General features: G+C 33.8%; 1 protein-coding gene across 2 annotated transcripts in view; it reads left to right on the top strand.

Annotated features, from left to right (window-relative positions):
• PCDH17 (protocadherin 17) overlaps positions 1-23,644 on the top strand; it is an 88,990-nt gene that overhangs the window by 16,716 nt on the left and 48,630 nt on the right. Inside the window, exons 2-3 of one of the 2 annotated variants that reach the window (XM_066313362.1) lie at positions 11,108-11,166; positions 11,319-11,491. In XM_066313362.1, coding sequence (XP_066169459.1) covers positions 11,108-11,166; positions 11,319-11,491 — 232 coding nt within the window. The remainder of the gene's footprint in view (positions 1-11,107; positions 11,167-11,318; positions 11,492-23,644) is intronic. The other variant, XM_066313363.1, reaches the window with a different exon arrangement.

Here is a 23,644-nt window from a genome sequence, read left to right on the forward strand (position 1 = left end):
TGCCATAATGAGAAGGTCAATCCAAAGCATTTTTTCCCAGTCTTTTAAGAATTTACAGGTCAAAGTCAGCTTTTAAGTACTTATGAAGTTAGAGATTACCTGTGACAATTCTTAGTTAAGTGGGTGTTGTGTCCTGGATGAGGTGATCCTGTAAAGAAGGGTACCTAATTTTTCTTTTGCTTGCTTTGAATCAATTTCACATAGAGTCCTATCAGAAGACATTGCAGTAGGTTAACATTGAAGTGACAGAGCTGTAGATGCATGCACACAGGCCTACATAAGAATAGCCTTGTTTTTTTCTGTCCAAGTCTACTCGACCACTGCTGCTATACTTGTGGTGTAATGGTGTATTCAATCAAACTTTCCATTTTATGAGGTACCTCATCATAGACACATGACTGTTATGACTTTAAAATATATTTAGGGACAGAACCTCTTGCTAAATTTGTGCAAGCCTAAATTATTTATCTTATGTCACAAATAATAAATCAACTCATCACCATTTTACAGTTGAAAATCTCCTTGCATGGCTGTGTGAGTCTATAAAGCTTGATGATCTACTATTCTGTAATAAATTCAGCTATTATTTTTGCAACATATTTAATGCTTTCTTAGTGCTTAGAGGAAATAATTATGTGAAGGTATTTGTATGAAAGTAGGGCTTTGTATCTTGTCACAAAATGTTTAGAGAATACCTTGCTGAGTATTTTTAACAAAAAGTTGAAATAAAGATTTGCATGACCTAAATAAGAAATTAGACAGAAACTTATAATGTAAGTTTTAAAATCTGTAATTTTCTTTGGAATTCCTAGGGAATTTAGGGGAATTATTTTTTTTCTGGTACAGGATTTTAGAAAGGGGATAAGGTGGCAGCTTTAAAGAAAAGGAGACAATCTAGATTTACCCCTTTTTTCTGATCACCACCTAGGAAGAGGGGTTCTGTGTTCCTCTTTGTGTGTGTTTTCTGTGCAGGCAGTGTGGCTTCAGAACCAAATCCTGCTTCATCTTTGTTGCTAGTTTCTTTCACCCTGTAGGGAAGAAACACAGAACTGGAATTTCATGCCACATACAGTGTTTGCTGCCCAGCTAATCACCTTTCCCTGTCACTGCCATTACAAATCTGTTCAAATGCAACTTTCTTCAGCATACAACATATGTATCTGTGGGAATGTAGCACGCTGTGTAAAGGCTCGCTTAGCTAGTAATTGAAGTAAGCAGACTGATCCAAAGGCTATTGAAACCAGTTTGAAAACACCCATTGATTTCACTGGACCTCAGGTCATGGCTTGTGGGAGTTTTATTGTTTCCTTTAGTGAGAGTATGGGTTGGACAGAAAAAGGTAAACATACTGGATAGATGTTAACACAAAGTTAACAGATTTTAAATATCCACTGTCTCTGTTTTCTCCTTACTAAATATGATAACTACAAAACAGATTACCAGTGTTAAAAGGCTGTAATTTGTTCTCTTTCTCCACCATTCAGTACTGCAGTGTTTATAAGCTTTTATCTGTTCAGAAAACGTTTGGGTTGTGTTGCTCTTAGAAACAGGAAATAAGCAGTGGTAAGAACGGGATAGATTTCACTTTACTTACTGGCTTCACTGGAAATACTTGATAAGTAAGAGCTTTCAGATGTGTCTCAAAATTAAAAAGCAAAAATGCCAGTAGATCAAAACTGCACTGCAGAATGTGAAAGAGAGGAAGAGAGGAAGAAAGAAAGAAAGAAAGAGAGAGAGAGAGGAAGAGAAGGGAAAAAGAGAAAAGAAAAAGAAAAGAAAAGAAAAGAAAAGAAAAGAAAAGAAAAGAAAAGAAAAGAAAAGAAAAGAAAAGAAAAGAAAAGAAAAGAAAAGAAAAGAAAAGAAAAGAAAAAAGAAAAGAGTGTTGTTCTCATGCAGAAAAAAAGGGTACTAAACATTTTTAAATTCTAAACAAATACTTTGATCATATCCTTACATTTCAAGGCACTATTTTACAGATTTTTCCTTTAATTTGGATTAAGTTTTCCTCTAATTTCTAGACTTCATATTTAAAATTAAAAAAAAAAACAACAAAAAAACCCCCCAAAAAAACCCCACAACCCAACAAAAAAACAAAACCCAAAACAAGAACAAAAATAACTCCAAAATACCAAACATCAACCTACAAACGCTGTCAATGACACAATCTTACATGTATTGTTATTTTGAGTTCATGGTATGATATTCTTGAATATGAATAAGCTGAATATTGTGTTAAGTGCAGATTTCATTCTAGTTAGCTAATTGTAATTGAGTCTGTTATGCAGTAAACATAGTATCTGTTATGAATACTAAGGTAGACTCAACATGGTGGGAGCCATAGATAAAAGGAGCATTAAAGCGTTTCAAATTCAATCATTAGGTTTCATTGCACCCATCTGCTACCAGAAAATATAATGGGCAGCTTGATTCATTGACCCTTAACTGTCATTTTTGAAACATGTTTTTTTTTAAATTCAAGTTTTCAAGTCAGACCTAGAGAGATAATTTTAGAAGAGAATACCCAGTATATTTTAATGCAATTACTTTTTTTCTTTTTATTTTTTATAATATAATCAGGTTTAACGGTCTGTTGTATATTCTGCTAATCCAGTAAAAGTAGTTATTTCACATTGAATGTGGTTAAAAGCAACTAATGTTCAACTTCATTAAGACTTCTATTAAACAGAAGGTTTGCTGAATTTCTGCTATTTTTTAATGCATGGACTAATACCTCTTATCAATTATTTCCGGGTGTTTCTGTTACCCTAGAATTGTACTTACATATTTCATTTCCACAAAGATTATACATCACAGCACAAAGGCTAAAAACAGATTGAAACTGTGGAGTGCTTTGTATTTTGTTTCCAAAATACATTTTATTTTTTTCTTTTTATGTTCTGAAGAGGATATTATCTTTTGTGGGGGGTGGGGGGGTGAAATGCATACTTTTCTTAGCAGTTGTGTATGTGTGGCACACAAGTAGACTGTCTCATAAAATAGCAATTTTACTTAGTGAAAGGAGGTACCAAGGTGATAAATGAGGATAATTTAATGTTTTCTCAGCAATGGCAAACTATTATACTATTCTGTCATCTGAAGTTTTTTAATGAAAAAAAAAGTGGTTACATGTATTTCTTTACACAACAGGATGCAATTCCTGAAATATTTATGTAATACAGAGACAGATGTATGTAACTTAACCTTATAATCCCATTTCACAGCTTTCCCAAATACTAGGAAGCTCAATAAATGGGAAGCCGATTATATTGGCACTGTAACTCTATTAATAGGATTCGGATTTGCCTTATTGACAAGCCAGTACTGTTAATATGATCCAGTATATTAAATTGACAGGAAAACTGGAGCAATAGAATGTATCTACATCCTAATTGACAGGGAAGCTCTTTCAAAAGGTTCTTAATGTGTTTTTTATTGACAGAGTAGCTTCAGTAAGTACATATCATTGGTGAGCAGTGTAAATATATTGGATGCAATGTACTAGTAGATTCAGGTGTAGTTATTGTTTTGTCTTCCCATACTTCCATCTTTACTTTGCTGTAAGTTGTATGAAGCTCTGTTGTAAGACCTTTACCAATGCCTCACACGGCACTAGTCTAACTGTGCCACTCACAGGCATTTGACAAGTTGGGAATTATCTAAAATGTATTCATCATTTTTAAATGAATAGCGGCAGTGCAGAGCAATGCAATAATGTGTCATGAATTTCATTATGTTTATTTATTGAAGCTGTGATAGCGTTATTGTACTTTCAGCTTGAGCTCTTTATGTGGTGTGATGTTTGGCACTTCTTCCAACATTCTTAACTTGCATCTTCTCCAAAAACTAGTTCAACTTTGGAGCTCATATTACAATTCCTTTTTCCTAGTCACATTTGACAACTTTCCACATGCTCTTCTGAGAGCACGCTAATTTCATTACATTTCATGTTTCCCCAGTGCAACATAAAATAAGGCTCAGAAACATGAAATCATAGTGAAAAATCCAGCAATTTGAGTTTAGTCCGGAAAAATCTTGATTCCCTTTTCAGTAGGAGAAAGTTTTGGGTTCAGCTTTCACAGTTTTTTCTTTGTCACATCTTTCTTAGAGGGAAAGAAGTCTGACCTTAAACACACATCCTGCACTGGTAGAGGAGCTGAAGGCTTCTCTTGAACTGACTTCCCTGCTGACAAAGGGACAAGCTTGTTCCTGAAATGCTTAAATCTTTTATTTCATATCAAAAATCAGATCAGAGTCTGGTCTCACCTCATCTTTTGAATGTCACTCAGGTCTACTTTTTTTACCAGGATCACTTAAAATTATGTCATTCTGTAGTGACCTTTTTAGCTTCTTCAGTCTTCCGACTTGGTATGATCATCAGTGAGATGAGAGAACCTTGCCTGGGCCTTGTGATTTGTAATCCTTGCACTGTGTTAAATTCCCATAGTCCAAGCTTCTGCCATCTTCAGTGCCTTGTCTATTGCAGAATTAACTCTTGTAAAAATTTAACAAAGAGTTGGTTTCATTTAACCAGCAGTACAAACAAATGAAATAATCTACAATGCCTTAGTTTGGCACATTAAACAATGGATCAACAATGATTTATTTTGGTAACAAATATGGTACTTGCTAAGAGAAAACAGTGCATGGATTAGGCATTCATACAGGGAGCTCTACATTCCTTTTCTTATGGGAAAGGATGGTAGTGTCTGTCCTCAGAGCTTCACTTCTCAGAAGTCACTGTGCATGTAATTGACTGAAGAGCTCAGGACCTGTTCCTCTCACAGTTTTGCTTTTCCCATTCAAGAGGAAGAGAAAACACAAGCCACCAACCAACACTTTAATAAAGAGTACAGCAAGCCTTGTGAATGATATTGCCTTGTGCATTTGGCTGGTTTTATTGCTCTGTGTTTTTAATGTGCTTTTGAAGAATGCTATGTATGTCAGAAATTCACATAAACACACTGTAGGACTTTTAACACCAAAATACACATCTTGCAGCAAGTGTGAAATTTCCCAAATATGTACATGTCATATAAATTATATCTCAAAAGCTTTTTCAAAGGGATGAGAGTGGAGAGCACAAAGTAGGATAATATTTTAAAAAATAGCCTATTTAGTTTTATCTTTGAAAGAGGTAGAATAACTTATGAGAGGTTTATGGCCAGTTTTTGGGTTTGTTGTTGCTTGTTTTTTCTTTTGAGATAACGAATTTTCTTAATGAAGTAAATCTTGTGGAACCAAAAACTGCTATTTGAGGCTAAGTATACACTCTCACTAGCAGTCTTATACTGAGAAGTCATTGTGAAAAATTGTACTGTGTTGAACCCACATTGTTACAAACAAAATGAAGACAATTGTCTGCTCTTTCAAAACTCAATTTGGCAGAATACAATTCTTTTGCCTCCAGAAGAGATTGCCATTATATAAGATCTTTGTTTCATGGGGGAAGGGTGAGTACTTAGAATTTAGCTTTTCAAGAAAAGGCACAGAAAATGCTTGATTAGATATTAAATGGCAGACAGATAAAGGTGAGAGATGTTTAATTTAGTTTTTGCATTTAATGTTTAATTAAAAAGAAGTTAGAGTCAGCAAAGACATTTTGCTTTATTATAGTTCCAGGTATGAACACCTACATAAATGGAGCTGCATTAAATAATTTCAGAAAATGTGATACTTTTTCTTGTAATTCTGAGAAAAAATTATGAATATTCTAGTCGTCTAATATTCATAAATCTGATTAATGTCTAAGACTCTTTTTTTGTATTTTAGAGTACATTTTCCCTTATATGACAATTATCTCTAAGCATAATTTGTCAAGAATACTTAAATATTGAATTTCTCTCTGTCACTGTCTCTTTCTTTCTCAATTCCTCTTTTTCTTTGTAGGCATTTGTTTTTTTTTTGTTTGTTTTTTTTAGAAAGACCTGTTAAATTGCATCCCTGTTTTTTTTTAATTTTCTCTAATTTTATTCAAACAGTATGGAATACACCAAATATTGCTAGAAATTTTCAAAATTGTGAGGCAAAAAAATGTTTTTATTAAGTTAAGAGAAAGAGAAAAATCATGAGGAACATGTAATTTTTAAAAAACAGCATGCTTTATGCAGGAATTCTTGAAAGCAGAAGTAGAAGTGGTCTACTGCTCTCTTACTGAGCAATAGCAGAATTTTTGAAATCTGATTGATTCATATGGTGCTTTAATTCTCAACCTGAATTAAAAAAAATATAGTGCGTGCAGAGCCACAATAGGACTCCTTTTTATTTATAAAAATAGCATAATATTTCAACAAAATTAAACACATATACCTTGTGAACATGAATTTATGAAAAGATAAAAAAGGGATAAGAGATTAATATAGCCCATTGCTAAAAATATTCACCATAATTCATTTTGTAATCCTTGGCCCAGGCTGCTTCAAACTGTTTCCAGTGATGAGGTTTTTAATTTTTTTATTTTTTTTTTTTTTACTTTCTTATGAGTTTATTTAAGGTTAATGGATCCTATGAAGAATTTGTTTCTCATACTCTGTTCTTGGCTATAATTTTTCATATTTCTTTCCCTAAATTAAACTTCTGGAAACCATAGCCATTCCAGAATGAATTAGTAGAAACTTAACTGTTGACTTTCAAACTTTTGAATGCTTTTATTTCTGGGTCTATAAAATTTAGTATTCCAAATGCACCTTTTGAGAGAAACACTTGGCCACAATTTTAGTTTATCTAGGTCCTCTTGTTGTCATAATATACAAGTCTTGACAGGTGCGATAAACTGAATCATTTTGTAGACAGTTGTTATCACTGAGGAAGATATTCTATATGTTGTTTATGCTAACATTAGCCAGTTAATGATTTTCAAAGTCCAATTGTTGAACTTTAGCAATTATATTGTCGTCTTTGAAATTCCATACCAGTAAATCCAACCAGGTCAGGTTTCCCAGACAAGATCTGGGTGCCCCATCCCTGGAGGTGTTCAACACCAACCTGGATGGGTCTTTGAGTAATCTGAAGTGGTGGAAGGTATACCTACCCATGATGGGAGAGAATATGTGGAACTAGATGATATTTAAGCTCTCTTCCAACCCAAACCATTCTATGATTCTATGAAAAGTGTATTTTGGACAGGTTTCATTTCCCTCTTCTTTTATTTTCCTTCTCAATTAACTGGAGTAAAAGGTAACAAAATCAAACTCTACAATATTTTCTGAAAGGAAGTAGCCCTTTCTTTTAATTTTTTTGCAGCTTTTGAAAGATTCCTGTGCATTCTGACCTCTTTTTAAATGGCTTTTTTTAATGAGCTTCAACTACTGAGAAAGCTATATCAAATGCATATACAGAAATTCTGACATTTTTCTGTAGCATTACATTAATGACAGGGTTCCTAAAATTTCGTTTTTGATCTAGAGTCACATATTATAACAGATATATGTGAAGAAAGTATTTGTAAAGGTCTATTGTGGCAACTGTCAAAAAAGACTGTATGTTGAATTGTTTAACAGCATATTCTCATAGTAAATGAGCTGGTTCCACTAATCTGTGAAAATGAGCCCTAAAACCAGGGCCACATCTCTAAGGTGGCTTTGGACAGCTAGGTTGATATCACAGACTTTAATTTTCTGGTGGAAGAGGACATTTCTGCTTTTGTTTTAATTTTAGACAACATTTGTCCTGCTACTAGAGAATCTGTGCTGTGGTAGCTGCTGGTGACCTAATTGATACTCCATCCCTCAGTCTTGAATCACAGAGATAGAAAACATTTCTTTTACAGTTTAACTCTGGTGACTTTTGGAGACAGATTGTTGCTGGAGATTTTTTTTTGGAGGGAGGGTGAGAAGGAGGGTGGAGTTTGTTTTATTTTGTTCTTTAGGAGCTTAATGATGCTGGCATTTGAATAGTTTTTGGTTATTTATCAGGAGACTTCAATCCCAGGCAATTCACTTCTGACATGATGCATCTTATTTGGCTTTAGCTATTGCACTGGACATCATGCTGGTTGTCAAGATTCCCCTGTTCCAATAATACTCCCCAGGAGTATTATGTACATAACACTAGATGACCAAATTGGATGTTTTTTATTTCTCGAAGGCACATGGAGGAGCCTTGGTTGATTAGCTCCTCAAGTGTTGCTGACTAGATTTTAGGTGGTTTTCTGCAGGTGAACTGCAACCTACCTTAAAACTGGAAGTCCAGAATTTTGATGATTTTGTTGTCCTAGAAAGGGCTGTATATCCAGAGAAGAACAAGATTTTTTTTAGATTTTTAATGTAGAGTTATTTCTTAGAGTTATTTCTTATGTAGAGCCATTTCTTAGAATTACAGCTATGTAATATAAAGAGGTATGATTAATGCATGAGCTGGAATGTGTAATATCACTTCCATAGATGTTAAAGTGTAAAAATTTTAAGTATATGACCTCTCACTTCAACTGGGATTAAACAAAAAAAAAAAAAAAAAAAAAAAAAAAAAAAAAAAAAAAAGATTTTAGGGGAGTTAGACATGTTAGACATTTGTCTCTCTCTCTCATCCACTGTGAAGCAGATGTTTACATTTCTAAGATTCCTCCAAACTGCCAAGCCTTACCATTAAATTCTTTTTTAGTTATCACAATTTTTAATAGATACTTTCATACATGAAACAGTTTTCCCTTTGCTGCCTCTATCTCAGAGTGCTGTTACAGCTCAATACAAGCACCATACCTTCATAATTCACTGAAGAAGGCTTTTGGTGCAGAAAAAACAGTATTCAACTCAGCTCTGTGTCTGTATATGATCATCAAGTACTTACATTTGTTCTTTTGTAATAATGTACTTTATGTAACATAGCACCCAATTCATAGTATTGTTGAAAAATAGAGTATGAAGGCAATCGATCAAATTATTATTTAGTTAAAGGTCTTTAATGATTACCATAAATGAAGAATTTCTCAGCAGCTGTGGCCATATCTTCTATTTTAAAATCTGTGTATTGGCTCATCTAGGTTTGAGCTAAATTTTTTTTGCTATGAAAAAGCAGAGACAAAATGTCTGACTGGTTCTTACAGTGGTCCAATTTACAGTTCTTAGTTCTTAGCACCATCAAAAAGGAGGAATTATTTCCAGGGCAAAAGTATGGCTCTTTTTATGGCAGAGAATTGATGAAAAGGCAGTTTATAGCAAGCATTTTGACTGTCAATGTCATGAAAAATGGAAATGTTGATTCTGGTAGCAGCTGTGTTTAGGAGGAGACAGATGTCTTACATAAGTAAAAGCATAAGGTCAGGATATCTCTATATGAGATATCCTCATATCTCAGGATATCTCTATATTAGACACAGAAAAGGGACATGAGTTCTGCAGTTGTAAAGGTTTATTCAGGTTGATAAATACTGGGTTCTGTAAGTGCCATAATGATTGTATATGAGTGTATATATATCAGGTAGGTTTGCTGCACAAAAGAGAGATAATAGCTTAAAACATGTGAGAAGAAAAGAAACAGCAGAATTATATCTGCTTCCAAAATAGGATGTGCTACACTTGAGAGATACACATAAGAATGCTGAAATACACCTGCTTTTTCTGTTGTTTTTAATGTTTGTTTTTCTAACTTGATACATAGTGAATGTAAAGATGAACTTTTATTCTAATTGCATATATTAAGCTAGCATGGATATGAACATAACATGTCTTATAATCTCATTTTTTGAACTAAAGGATTTAGAAACTAGAAGAGAGTATGGTGTACCTTGACCTACATGCTGAAGAGAAGATGGTTCTATATTTTCCATCCCTTCTCTAAAGCACAAAAGACATCCATGGTATACAAACATATCTATTTCACAGCTCCCTTGGGAGTAACAGGTGTCTGCCCAATTTCTATTGCAAACAGCAGTGACTTAAATTTTAGATAAAACTTTTTGCCTCTTTTCCAAGCTCAAATATTCCAACCATACAAGAAGTAGCAAATATTTCTAATTACCTCCTACTGATCAAACCAAAACAAAGACAAAAAAAATGGTGTGGGGAGTGGCAGGGAAACCCAAATATCCAAGATCCCAGTCACTTGTGTAAGCACTTGCTGTGTGACATTAAACCTTTAGCCCTCAGCCTCGTTAATTGAGCGGTGCCCGTGTCATGGATACTGATCCACGGGATGCTGCTGCTGCGGGAGCTGGCGCTGCTGCGGAGCAGAGTGGTGTGATGTGAAGTGATGCAGAAAACAGTAGAAGCTCTGTCGCTAGGTCAGCTGCAAGAAGAAGTGACGTGCCTGAATGTACAGTATGTGGAGTTCTCTGAATGATGCAGTCTCTCTCTCTCCCAAAGAACTTCAGCTAATGATACAAGGGGAATTCAGTTCCCTTTGGCAGGACTCCATGTTGGTCTGGATCCTTTTAATACTTCTGCTTCTACAGTTACTTGGCTCATGCTGCTAAAAATATCTTAAAGTATCTTCAGACTTAAAGTATCTTCTTTTAAAACCTACTTGTCAACAGTGATCTTTTAATGTTCTTGTTTGCATGTGTGGTTCTCATTATTCTGACATAGCTATTAATACTGATGAAAATTAAAGAGAGAAAATCCAAATATTTTCATGCTTGCATTTTTCCAGTAGCATCTGAGAAACCCCACAGCTAATCAGCTGTAAATTTTCTTGATTTTTTGTTTATTTTTTTCAATTCAAGTGTAATATAGCAGTATACAGAACTGTATTACAGCAGTAAGAGCTTCAGAATCCCAGTAGATGATGTAATTATGATTAAAAATTAGTATTATTGAATAATTCACTTTTTTTAATATGCAAGAGTAATTTTTTCTCTCATTTTCAATAACCATCAGTCTTAATATCTATCTAATGAAAAAACATAAACAGTGTCATCTGTCAGGTTACTAACAGAGAATGCCACTTATTGGAGCCTCATTGTTTACTTTAGCAGGTAATTTGTGGACCGGAATCATTTAATTGTTCTGAGCACATAATTACATGCCAGCATTTTCCAATTTAATTAAAATGTACAAATCTGAAGATTAAGGGAATTTTTGAATTATTAATCATTTCTCCTCTAGGAAATCTTGTTGCTCTGCAGGAGATTTGTCCAGTGTACAACTATACGTATTTTTTTCCTTCTCTTTCACAGACAGACAATTTTCCCGCAGAGCCCAATTACATGGGCAGCAGGCAGCAGTTTGTTCAAAGGTAAGGCCTATTAAATAACTTTCTTGGCTTCCCCATTTGCATTCTTGTCAAAATTGCTTTGCCAGAGAGTACAATTCAACTTAGAACAAGTAAATACAACACTCTCTCTCTCTTTTTTTTCTTTTTTTTTTTTTTTTTAATATGTTTTTCAGTAGCTCCACGTTCAAGGATCCAGAAAGAGCCAGCTTGAGGGACAGCGGGCATGGGGACAGTGATCAGGCTGACAGTGACCAAGACACTAACAAAGGCTCCTGCTGTGACATGTCTGTTAGGGAGGCACTCAAGATGAAAACTACTTCAACTAAAAGCCAGCCACTTGAACAAGGTGAGTGAAGCCTACAATGCCTACAAAAGCGTAAAGTTTAAAACGTCATTATCAACCCATTAGTATTGCAGTTGTGGGTTATCAGGAAGGAATAGCCCACTGATAATATTATCAGAGAAAACAGTAAGTCTTGTTTTTAGCCCAGAGCAAAGAACACAGTATCTTTCAGAATGAACATGAAATGAAATCACAAGTGTCAAAAGCAGATTAAAATAAAAATTAAAAAAGAAAAAAAAATCAGTACTTTTGAAAATGATTAGAATATACTCTGTCTCCACTGGCATTGCCTGTGATATATTATATACAATTCTGTCAAAGCATGATTTGGAAATTGGAACTAGACATGACTGCAACAGATAAAAGAACACCAGTCATTTACATTCCTCATGTAGTTTGGAGAAGAGGAAAAGAAAATGTTCTACATAAAAGACAAGAATAAAAAATGAATCAGAAGATGTTTTCATTTCATGGATGTGTTTTGCTGTTTGTAATGTTGATTTCACAACTAAGAATAGTGTGAAAAGTGTCAAATACTAATACAATCTTATTTTCTATACACTTTCATTCACATCCTGTGAAGGTAGCAAAGATTACAAGTATCTGTGAAACAGCTAAAATTACTCAGATCAGGACAATGACAATGTTCTATGCCAACATTCATTATGACAAACAAGCATATTTATTTCCTCAAACTGTGTCTGATTAATTTTTTTCCAGATGTGTTTTATCTAATTAGAAGATCTTTTGTTTCAAAAGATACACTTTTTTTTAGAGAATCAGACAGACAAAGCACTACAGCATTCTCTGCCTTTATGTTTTGCTTCTACGCTCTAAGCTACAAAGGAGTGCATCACTGAATGATTTTTAAATGTTTTGTATGTTTCCCATTATTTTACTTTGTTGTGGGGAGGTTGTTTCAGTGTTAAAGATAGTTAAGAAATTATTAAATCAATCAGCTTTAATAAGAAGTTATGTTTCTAATTAAGCAGAAGTATATGATAAGCTTTTTATTAGTTGTTGATTAGTTGGACCTGGTTTTTTGCCTCTTAGCTTAGTCTGATCTGTTATACAGTCATCAGAAAATACATGTTCAACTTCATTTTTCTGATTATGTTGAGATTGCAGTATAATTTTTGCAGTGCAGAATATGTAGAATGCTGCAGTATAATTTATTCTGTATACATTTGGAGGTTGACCTCATATATGACCTTATTTTCCAAGTAATAAATGCCAGAAAGATTATTTTTTCCTGACCTTTTGCCACAGCAACTCTCTGCGTATAATTGGACATTGATCTGTATAAAGATGCAGTGCAGGATTTTTTTTTTTTTTTAAAGAAGCCATTTGAGCATGTGTCTTATTCTCCCAGTTTTGTGTGACACAAAGACAAAAATTATGGATTGCCATCTATCAAGTATAGCCACAAAAGAGCTTTAAAATTTTTAAGGTTTCACTGGGAAATTATTTAGTACTCAGATTAAAAATATATGTTTTCTTAGAAAAGGACAGCATGGCCAGTTTTCATGATACTGTAGTTTGTCCAGCAGTATCAAACCCAGTTCTGGTCAAAATATATGCAATCAGGTAAGCACATTAAGCTAACTATTCCCACTGCTTATTTTCATTTTACTGCAAAGAGCTGTATGCAGGTTTACGTTTGTCATTACACCTAGGTGAGCTGCCCTATTCATCAAGAAAATTTATTCCAGTTGCTCAGATGAATTCCTCATGTTCTTATTAAACACATATTGAATTGTGGATGTTAACTATTGTCAGCCACTGAACTAAAACAGTGGCTGTTTATGTGAATTTCTTTACTGAGGACAATAAAATAATGGAGATAGAGAAACAAAATATTTTTTCTTTTTTTTTCCCCAAATATAATTCCAATAGTAATGATATAAATTTATTTACTTGAATGAACTCTTCCATCTCTAGTGAGCTATAATAAAACCATTGTAATATTATGAAAACAGAACCTCCATCGAGCACCTTATGGGATTTCAGGTCATTGTAGTAACAAATGTGGTGCTGTGTGGTGTTCCCAATGAAATCAATGATTACTTGTCATTGAGCTTAGTATGATTTGGGTTCTTAGCCCAAAGTAATATTTCTCTTTTAAAGGAAGATAAATAAAATTTCTTTCTCTAGTCATAAGCCAAGTTGAAGGAGGGTAAGAAATATGATATATGTGATTAGGATAGAAAAAGAATTTAATTTTTCTTTAGAGAAAAATTGTTTTCTGGGAAAAGGAGACTGAAAGCTTGCTAGAAACAATTGTCTCCAGCAATGCCTGAAGCAATATCAGAAGTTATGGTACTGTCATCATTCTGGTTGTGTGCAGCGATGGGAATTCACTATTTTGTAGCCAAGTTCTAGGACTGATTATTGTTTTTTAAATATATTTAAAATAGTTTAGCTTCTGCTATTAGAATAACACTAATAATTAAATCTTATGAAATTATTGAAAAATTATCTGGGTTGTCTGTGAACTCAGGATCTTGACATGAGAATCCTAATTGAAAAGTGAGTTAAGTTTAAGTTTGATATATTCTTCATGTAATTCCAAACTCTATTGTCATAACTCCAATTCTGCCCATGGAAGTAATAAGAATTCTAGTTGTACCAGTAATTTGACTACAGTTTTGATCAACTCTAGCCCAGATAGTTGAAAATTAAAAGGCTATAATGAGATAAAAAGTGTTTTGGTAGCAGTGCAACAATTGTGCTTCTCTCAGTAACAGAGAAGTAGCAAATTTTATGAAAAGTTTTTGTAGACAAGATATCTTCTGATTGCAGCATGAGATGGGAAGCAATCAAGCTTACTTGATGATTTCCACTAAAAAAATAAAACAGTTAATGATAGAGCCTGTCAGTTTACTATGGAAAATACTTGATCTCAAGGAAAATATATCCAGATAGCAAGTTTTGTCTGGTAGTAATTTTAAACATTTTCACAAATAAGAAAGACAATGCAAATTAGATATAATTTATTTCATAATTAATGAAATGCTTATGGAATGACCTTAATGGAAGGAAAGCAGAAAAAAAAAAAACCCCAAACTATAAAAAATTATCATGATAGTAAGTCTTGTGTTACAATAAGATGTCCCACTTCTTATCTCAGCTTTATACTCTCTTGCTGTGATATCCGAGCCACTTTCTGCATAAGAATATCTAGCTGTCTCTTAAGCTTACTTATGCTATCTTAATCAGCTGTCTTACTAAATAACTCATTCCATATGCCTGCTACTCTTTTAATAGAATGGTTTTGGATAAATTTGTTTTGCTTACCTGTCTTTTTTTCCACTTTTGTTGCTGATACTTTAAACTCTATCACTAGTTTGGGCAGTTTGAGATCACCGTACTTAGAAGTCTTACGAGAATTAATAGTTTTGAATACATATGTCAAATTTCCTATTTATTCCTGTTGAAGTTTTAGCATGCAATGTTCGCTTTTTGTATATAAACAAGAGAGTAGTTGCTTTATTTGTTTTAAGTATAGGGTTAAGAATAATAGTAATAATCTGTATGTCTTTAAAAGGTGTCCAAAGCTGAAAATTATATCATAATCCATAAAACCTAAACAATAATATCTACAAGGGAGCAGTAAAACAGCAAGGTGTTAATTTTGTATTTGTCTTAGTGAAGCCTGCATATGCTTACTTTATAATCAGTGAAAAATACCGAGTTATGGACTTTTCTGCAGTTATTCATAAATTATTGGCTTTGCTAGATTTTCCCCAGGAAGTTTTAGTTTCTTTTTCTTTTGTTCTGTTGTCTTGGTTTGTTGTTTTTTTTTTTTTGTTTTTGTTTTTTTTTCTGTCTGTGTTTTCTTGTTTTAGTGTAAATATATACTTTCATGTCTTTGTCCAAAAAACTACAAGGGATTAAATATCTCCAAATTTTTGCTTTATGACTGTGCATTGCAGCTTTCTTTCAACGCAATTTCTTGCCATTCACACCTGCAATCCCATAGAAGATCCATTTCTGCATATGCTGTTGCCTGATTAACAATAGTGTGGATCCTGAGAATAAAGAAAAAAACAGAGGCAACTGCTTGGAGGAAGGGTAAAATGAAACTCTTCATCGTAGTTGTCAGAGTCTCCTTTAGGACTAAGGCTGCTCATCAGGCTTCTCTGCAAAAGAGCACCATTTTAGTCTAGGGCATTGTTACTAGTATAAAAGTAATTTAATGTATCTGCATGGAAACAGTGATACTAAGTGTAATTTTAAAATATAATAGCTTTTTCTTCATCACAACAAAAATACATTTGCATCACAACTGATGCAGTTCTGCATGTAAGCCTTAGGAATAAAAATTATATCGGTTCTAGAGACTCTCAATGGACACTGTTACCACTTGTGTTCGCCCACTGAACGTGTTCATATAACATGTCTGTAGTAAGTTGTTCATTTGTAGTCTCCATTTCTAAACAAGACTGATCCTAAAAATCAAGTATCCTGCATTATTCATCTGCAGTAGAGCAGAAATTACAATTTTTTTTAACCAAGATTTTTCTGAACTATCCATTAATTTTCTTGGCATAAACTTGCTAGAGTCTGTTGGATAATTAAAACCCATTCTGTTTAACTGAGTTAGAATCAGTCTAGACTGATAAGTGCAGAAAGTTCATCAAGTACATTTCTGCTGTCTGACATCATCACCAATGCTTTCCATGCCATTGGGGATAATGAGTTCTTTTATGACTACACCAGCTTAATGAGATAGTAGGAAAAGAAGGTTGTGGAGAAATATTTCTTTTCAAGGTTTGCAAAGCTAGTGATGGCCTCTTCTGAGAGACTGATGGAGGCTGGGAGTCTCCAGGAACTGACACAACCTGTGAAATCTTTTGTTCAACAATGCTTCCTCCCATAGGTATTTTCCCCTGGACAAAGCATCACATTCTCTCTGTGCTCAGAATAGCTGTCAGACTGCCCTTCTTGCTCTGACACCACTTAAGAGTCTTTATGTCCAGCACTGTCATCCTTTCTAACTTGCTTACTTCTAACACAGTCAGGTAAGATGCTAACTTGCTGTTTACTTGCACACAGTATCCATTTTTCAGTTTCATCTGATGGATTATTTTCCAGGAAAGATATAAGAGCAACTTAATTGTATTGAGAGTCTCTTTCCTTTTTTGGGTATGTCTCAGTAGTAGAATCTGTTTCTAGAACTGTAAATTCTGAAAGTTGTGAGGTGAAGCCCACATAAAATGAGATTTTGAGTCTCAGGTTTTCTGCTTCTGTTTGTTCTTTTTTATATTTTTTCCTCTTTTTTCTCTTTTTTTTTTTTTTTCTTTTTTCTTTTTTCTTTTTTCTTTTTTTTTTTTTTTTATATTTTATGCAAGCATATCTATGATCCTAGACGAGGACTCGCATAGGTCAAAGAAAACTTATCTATTCTGTAACTTTCTGATTGATCAAATTTGTTATAAACAAGCTGGAGATACTTGATTTTGGCCTTATTCTAATAATGATACTCTAAGACAAAAAATGTAGGTAGAAGTGCAGAGTTTTATGAAGACTAGTTTAATTCTTTGATATCTATTCTGGTGTGTATAACAAGTTCAATATGACATTGGAACAACTGACATTACTTCTTTCCTTTTTTTCTGCTGTGAGTACTTTGTTCAATGAAACAGTACTTTTAAATGTATGAGAATTAGCAGCATTTGTATTGGTCTCACACTCCTTATAAGTCCTTGTGAATGGTGATATTGAAACTTTGATTTGGATTAAACTTTTAAATTGACATATTTCACTTTTAGTCAGAGGAAACTAATAGAAGTTTCAAATGTTCTAAGTGGCTTGATCTCAAGCATTTAAAGATGATCTAGGTAAGACTTTTAAAAGATTTTGTTACCTGGGCTGAGCTAGACTGTGCAAATCTTCAATATTACCCTGTTTTTGAGAGATCAGAATTATATTCTGTCTTCTAACCAAAGTTAATGAAACAGAGAGAAAAATACAGATCGGTTGCCTTTGCTGTACAGGTGATTGTCAGCTTCTCTCATGTTAATAATCTATGTTAGTAATCATATTAGTAATCTATGACATATCTTTTGCTTTATAATGTCTACAGCAAATTATATGATGGATTTAGACAAAATAAAGAAAACTCATATCTGCCAACTTTGTTCACTCAGAGTGTTTTGCTGAATATCTCTCATGGTTTATGTTCTATTTTCAGTATCCTAGTCTGCTAGTCAATTAAGGCCATCTTTTAGATTTCAATTATTTTTATACCAAGTCCAGATTCATGATTGAAGCTGTGTGACTGCTTCAAAGCAGAGTCCAGTTTGGTGCTTCCTCGTTAGAGATGGGAGGGCTTCCAGGCACAGCTTCACCATAGTGTGCTCTTCTCAGAAGTTCACAAACAGCTTTGGTTTTCCATCAATGCTATCCAGGTGAGGAAGAAGATTTTGAGGGAGCAGATGTTTGTCCTAAAAGAACAGAGAAGTCGGAAAAGGAAGTGAAGTGGCATCCTAACGGAATAGATTCACTTAATGCCTCGTGACTTCTCTGCCTCTGTTGATACAAAATAGAAAAGTGGTGCAAATATTCTGGCAGCTGAAGTGACAGTGAATACAGTTTGCATCAGATTGCCTTAGCCTATTATTGCTGCCTGCTATTGCCCATTATCTTGCCTTTCAACTGGCACTGTGTTCTGCCAAACCGGGTTTTTAATCAGATACACGTTTCAGCACCTGGCAGATTATTACCATTATATATCTGGTAGCTGTGAACAGCATATCCCACAATTAATGTATTTAGCCAAAGATTCGAGGGGGAAATTGCTATAACTGAGTTTCAAAACATAGAGAAAGAGCTTTCTCCATCAGTACACACAAACATGTCACTGTGACACAAAGGGATTGCAGCCATTCAGCACAATTTCATCTATGCACCATTTGGTGTGTCATGCTACATTTTTAGGTAATTTCATTTCTCCTCCACATTATTTCTACCTATTTTATAGTTAAAAATTACTTCAGTGGTTGAAAATTAGATTTTTTTTGACCTGTTTTGTTTTCATTGGATGCTTCTCTATTGAATCAATTTAGATACACCCTTACTAACATCTGAAAAGCTCATGACTGCACCAATAAAGGTATTCATAAGTTTCAGAAGAGTTTTCTTTGATGAGCTTATTTGCAAATTAATTCATACCATGCACTTCAAGATCACAAGTCTATTACCATAAGTCTCATATCTGAGATTCTAATATTTGGGTTCTGTAGCTGTTGGTGCTCATCTCTTTCTGCTTTACTTCAGAGGCAACAAAGCAGAATATCCCTCCTCTGTCACTAGTGGAAATCTCATTACATCCTTTCTGTACTTTCTGTTTTGACACTGCCTTTCCTGGGGCTGAGCACAGTTATTGTACTGCAGTTTGTTCTTGGAAGGCTTAGAATCCATAAGTTATCTTTTTCACTTTATTCCCACCAGAAGAGCAAAAGAAGGATTTGTAGTTCTCAGTAAGATAAGGTCCTTCTATGTCAAAATCATTATCTTCAGCTAACATTTCTTCTTTTCAGATTCTTTTTATAAATTGAAAGAAAAGTGGGAGCATTGAAAGATCAACAACTTTTGAAACAAGGAAATCAGAAAATAGAGAGTTTTCATAGTATGAGGCTTTATGCATTTCTCTGGGTGATAAATGGATGTTCTCTACTTGTGCTTACTTTAGTTAATGAATATTTTAGGGCATATATTCATATATTGGATGAATGCTTAATATAAGGGAAACTATTGTAACAGGACTAGAAATTCTGTTCCTGATTCTTGTTCTGTGTCTGAAAACACTCTTGAATAGTGTACTTACAGGTTTCTTCTAATTAAGCATACACAGAATTAGAGTTTAAAAATCCCATATATATGAGGGTATGTTTGTTTATTATATATTTATTTATTACATTATTATATAGAGAAGACAAAGTAATTACATCTTCTCTCTTCCTCATTTTCGATCATCATTTTTTTATTTACATATCTCCTCTCATTATTATATCTCCTCTTATTATGTATTTCTCAGCAGAAAATAGTGATCTGATAAACAGCAAGAGTAGACAAGATTTAACAAAATCCCATTGCATATTGCAGCCACATTCTTTTTTCCAAAAAGAAGCAATGTTCTGTGGGCGGAGTTACCATAAAGCTGATACATATTAGTTCAAATCTGAGTGATTGCATTTATCAATAGTTCTATGTCCAGCTGGGGAGGACAAAAGAGAAGTGTCTTACATAAGAGACAAGAGTTAATTATTCCATTCAGCAGTGTTTTCGCTGGAATAGTTATAATTGTGTTTTGTTCATTTATCTCCTAAAGTCTGTGCACACTAATAGAGACTACTCTTTTCATGGCCATTTTTCTGTTTACATACTACGTTTCTCCTATGCCATGGTTTCCAGAGGGAGAAACGCGGTTTAATTTAATTTGGGCCAGAGTTGCAGCATGCTCTAATTAGTGATACATCCACAGTACACAGTTTGTGGACATATTTTAGAGATAGATCTGGAAGAATTCAAAATCAAAAAATATATATAATAAGAGCAGAAAATAAAGGTTTGTGAAACATCGCCTGTAGGTGAAATTTGAAAAAAGTCTTTGTTTAGAATCTGTGTGTGTTTAAATGAGCAAGGACTGGGATGAAGCATAATAAAAGTCTTTGTGTATATAAAGTTGTTATAAATAGGATGGTACTTGCTTTTTCTTTTCTTTTTTGTTTAATTTTCTGGGAGAAGTATTTAAGTTCTATTTGAAAGAGAACTTTACTATACTATACTTACATCTTTACTATAAAGATGTGTAGGCATTGAAGCAGGCTAACCCTTTAAGTTAAATGATACCTTCTCCTGGAGATTTTTAAAACAGGATAAATACACATTTGTCAGTGATAATCTAGATTTAGTTTAAACTATCCAGGGCCAGAGGATCCACTCTAGTCCTGTTTTTATATGGTGCCAAATTTAGATATGGGCACGTATTGCACTGTCTAATCCTGAGTAAAACATATTGAAAGAGAATATTTGCTCTGATCCATTGCTCAGCCTCTTCTCTGTGAACATCTTCTTAATCTTGAAGAACTCTCTATGGCAGAGATTTTCAGGGAATGCGGATTACGTAGTGCCTCCCAACAATAACATGCAGCGTTTAACATGGTCCTGGCTCAGAGATGGAGCTGCAGAGCGATTAACTAACAGAACTTAGAGAAACTTTGTGTAGTCTCTGTACTTCGGTGATACACAATGTCCATGTGTCAGCCTCTGTGCACCTACTGCCCAATCTGATCTCCAGAATGGCAGAACAGCTGGTTTCTATTCCCTCCTGCTGCTTTCTCCTATTCCAGCTGCTGCACTCAAATAACCTCTCTTTCCCAAGTGGGCTTCATATGGTTTGAAAGGGACTTAATGTACCTCAGTGCATAGGGAACTTTTGATGCATATTTCATCATGTTTCAGTTCTTTCTACAGGGAACACTGCATGTATAACAGATGTTCCCTGACTACTACCCCTTCCTGAAGGTGACATGCCCTTTTTTGTGTTTCATCTCCAATGTATATAGAGCTGATAATGTCTGCGGTGGTACTAAAAAATAGTGTTCCATGGCCGCCCCTGTGCTGCATGCCAAGCTATATTTAATTCCATCTGCTTCCCTCTGCAGCATGAAATGGAGAAGAGCATATGCCCAGTATAACCAAGTCACACTGTGACACAGAAAATGCCCCTTTATTTAAGACAAGTGTAGGTATTTTTTAAAATTAGGACCCTGTTCTTGCAATTTTTTAATACACTAATTTTCATAAATATTAGTGGGGATGTTCATATAATTACATATTAAAAATGCATGGTCTTTTATTATACATTATTATTACTATTAATAATAATAATGCAATAATCATGTTGTATATGTATATATATGTATACGTATACATATATTTATATGTAGTGTGTGTGTCTATATACATGTCCACATACATACTCATAAATACAAAAATAAGACATCATTAACTGATAACCCTGAAAACTTAATTTTGTAATCAATATAAATCTATACCTTAACATTATAGAAAACTTAATGCTTTGAAACCTTTTATGCGTGCTTGTTTTAAAACTACAACTATGACAAAAATTCACAAATTTGTTTACACAAAGCACTTAATTTTCACAATAAAAGTTGCTTTGGAAAGAATAATAATTCTGAGGCAAAAGCTGTCAGATTAAAATAGAGTATATAATTGAAAAGCAGTACTTTGCAAATAAAGTTTTTAAATGTCTATTTAATAATGTATAGCACTATCTGACCCAATTTTTATTTGAACAACTGAATACAGTTCTTATATAAAAAGTGCAGTTTAAGTTGCACATTGAAAAGATCTCTAGGCAGCTACAGAGCCCCAACAACTTTTCAAAGTCCAAATCAAATATTAAAAAAACCCCAGAAACAGAACTGTGCCAGTTCTGACCCTGTGGAGAGACTTTTGCAGCACATCTGTAATCTTCATGGCTCTGGGAAGTGTATATGGGATCTGAGTGTGCTGCTGAATATGAATATTCCTACACTCTGTGGAGTTTTCCTACACTTTATAGAATATTCCTGCATTTCATGTCTCTGTTTAGTTTTAACATGCCAGATTTCTTTTCAACATTGCTGATTTTACTTGAAGCAAGGATTCTGTCCCTTATCCTTATGGTTTTTTGTTGTAAAAAAAGTTCACATAAATTACTTCTTTTTGAGGGGAAGTTCATGGAGTAGAGCAGGATGGAAAAAAAATATAAAAAAGACTACACTGAATACTGAAGCTACTGCTGTGAGGAAAGCTTTAAACTCAGTTTAATTTGCCAGTGTTCTGTGGCTGCTTTTCTGCTTTTCTGGAGTACCAGAGTACATAAATAACTAGGGCACTTTGCTGAACTAGACCATTAAAAAAAATTAAAAATAAAACCAAACACACAAAAAAACCAACAAAAAACCCAAACAAACCAACAAAAAACAACAAACCAAAAACCAGAAAAAACCCAACAACAACAAAAAACCCAAATAAAACAAAAGCAAAATCCTTTGTTATTCATGTTTGCAATTAACAAATAAGTCAGCTAGTTGGATTTCCAAAATAAAACTTCCCTCAAAAATTTCCTTCTCATTATATTGATTGTGAAAATAAAATCCCACAAGGTGTTAAATCAACAAGATCTATATTTTTCTTAATTTAGAGTCTGTTAATTAATTCTTTATAAATGTTAATGCATAATTCATTCCTTTTTTTTTTTTTTTTTATGTTTTATTTTCTGTGCATTCACATTTTTTTTTTCTTATTGTATGGAGAATAGCAGAAATATGTTGCTAAAACTTTGGCACAAGAAAAGTACCTCCTGAACACAGGCTGGACAGTTACTGATTAGTGTGAACTCACCTTCATTTTGTTATTGAGAAATCTTACCCCAATCACTAATTCACCATTGTTTTACAGTGATTTCAGAAGATGCGCAACTTTCATAAGTATGGCAAAATAAGCTAGTATTTAAAGCCTCAAAATAAGCCAGTATTTAAAGCCTGAGAACTTCATTGCTACTTAGAATCTAAAGATTACTTTGAATTTTTTAAAGACATAGATTCAGATGTCAGTGGAAGCTCAGATTTATTGTAAACTTATTAAACATCTTTTTCTGATATGCAGAAGTCTGGAAAGACAGAGTAAGAGTTAGAGGAAGAAAAAGAAAAAAAATTAACTTAGAAGTTAAGGGTGTGCGAACATACCGTGTAACACAGAGGAGAAAAGAAAACCAAATAAGCAATCAAAACACATTCAGATTTCCTAGGAAGTAAGAAACTACTAGAGGTAGTGTTATTTTGCTAAATTTAATTCTCTGCCAAAAGTGATAAAAACTTGTAATTTTCCTAGAGACAAGCTACATTTAAATATTTCTAAATTGGAAATATTTCATATCAGAAACGTGCTTGCTTTTTTGAAGAAGCTCATCAAGGTCAGCAGACCTTGCCCATATTGAACCAACACAGTACGCTCTTTTTTGTTTTGTTTTGTTATAAATCTACATAAAATAAATTTGTATTTTTAATCCAATGCCAAGTAATATGATTCTTTTGCATAAGCCTTTGTATTAAAAAAAAAGTTTTCACAAAACTTAGA

Source organism: Sylvia atricapilla, chromosome 2 (assembly GCF_009819655.1).
Source record: "Sylvia atricapilla isolate bSylAtr1 chromosome 2, bSylAtr1.pri, whole genome shotgun sequence".
Classification (NCBI taxonomy): Eukaryota; Metazoa; Chordata; class Aves; order Passeriformes; family Sylviidae; genus Sylvia; species Sylvia atricapilla.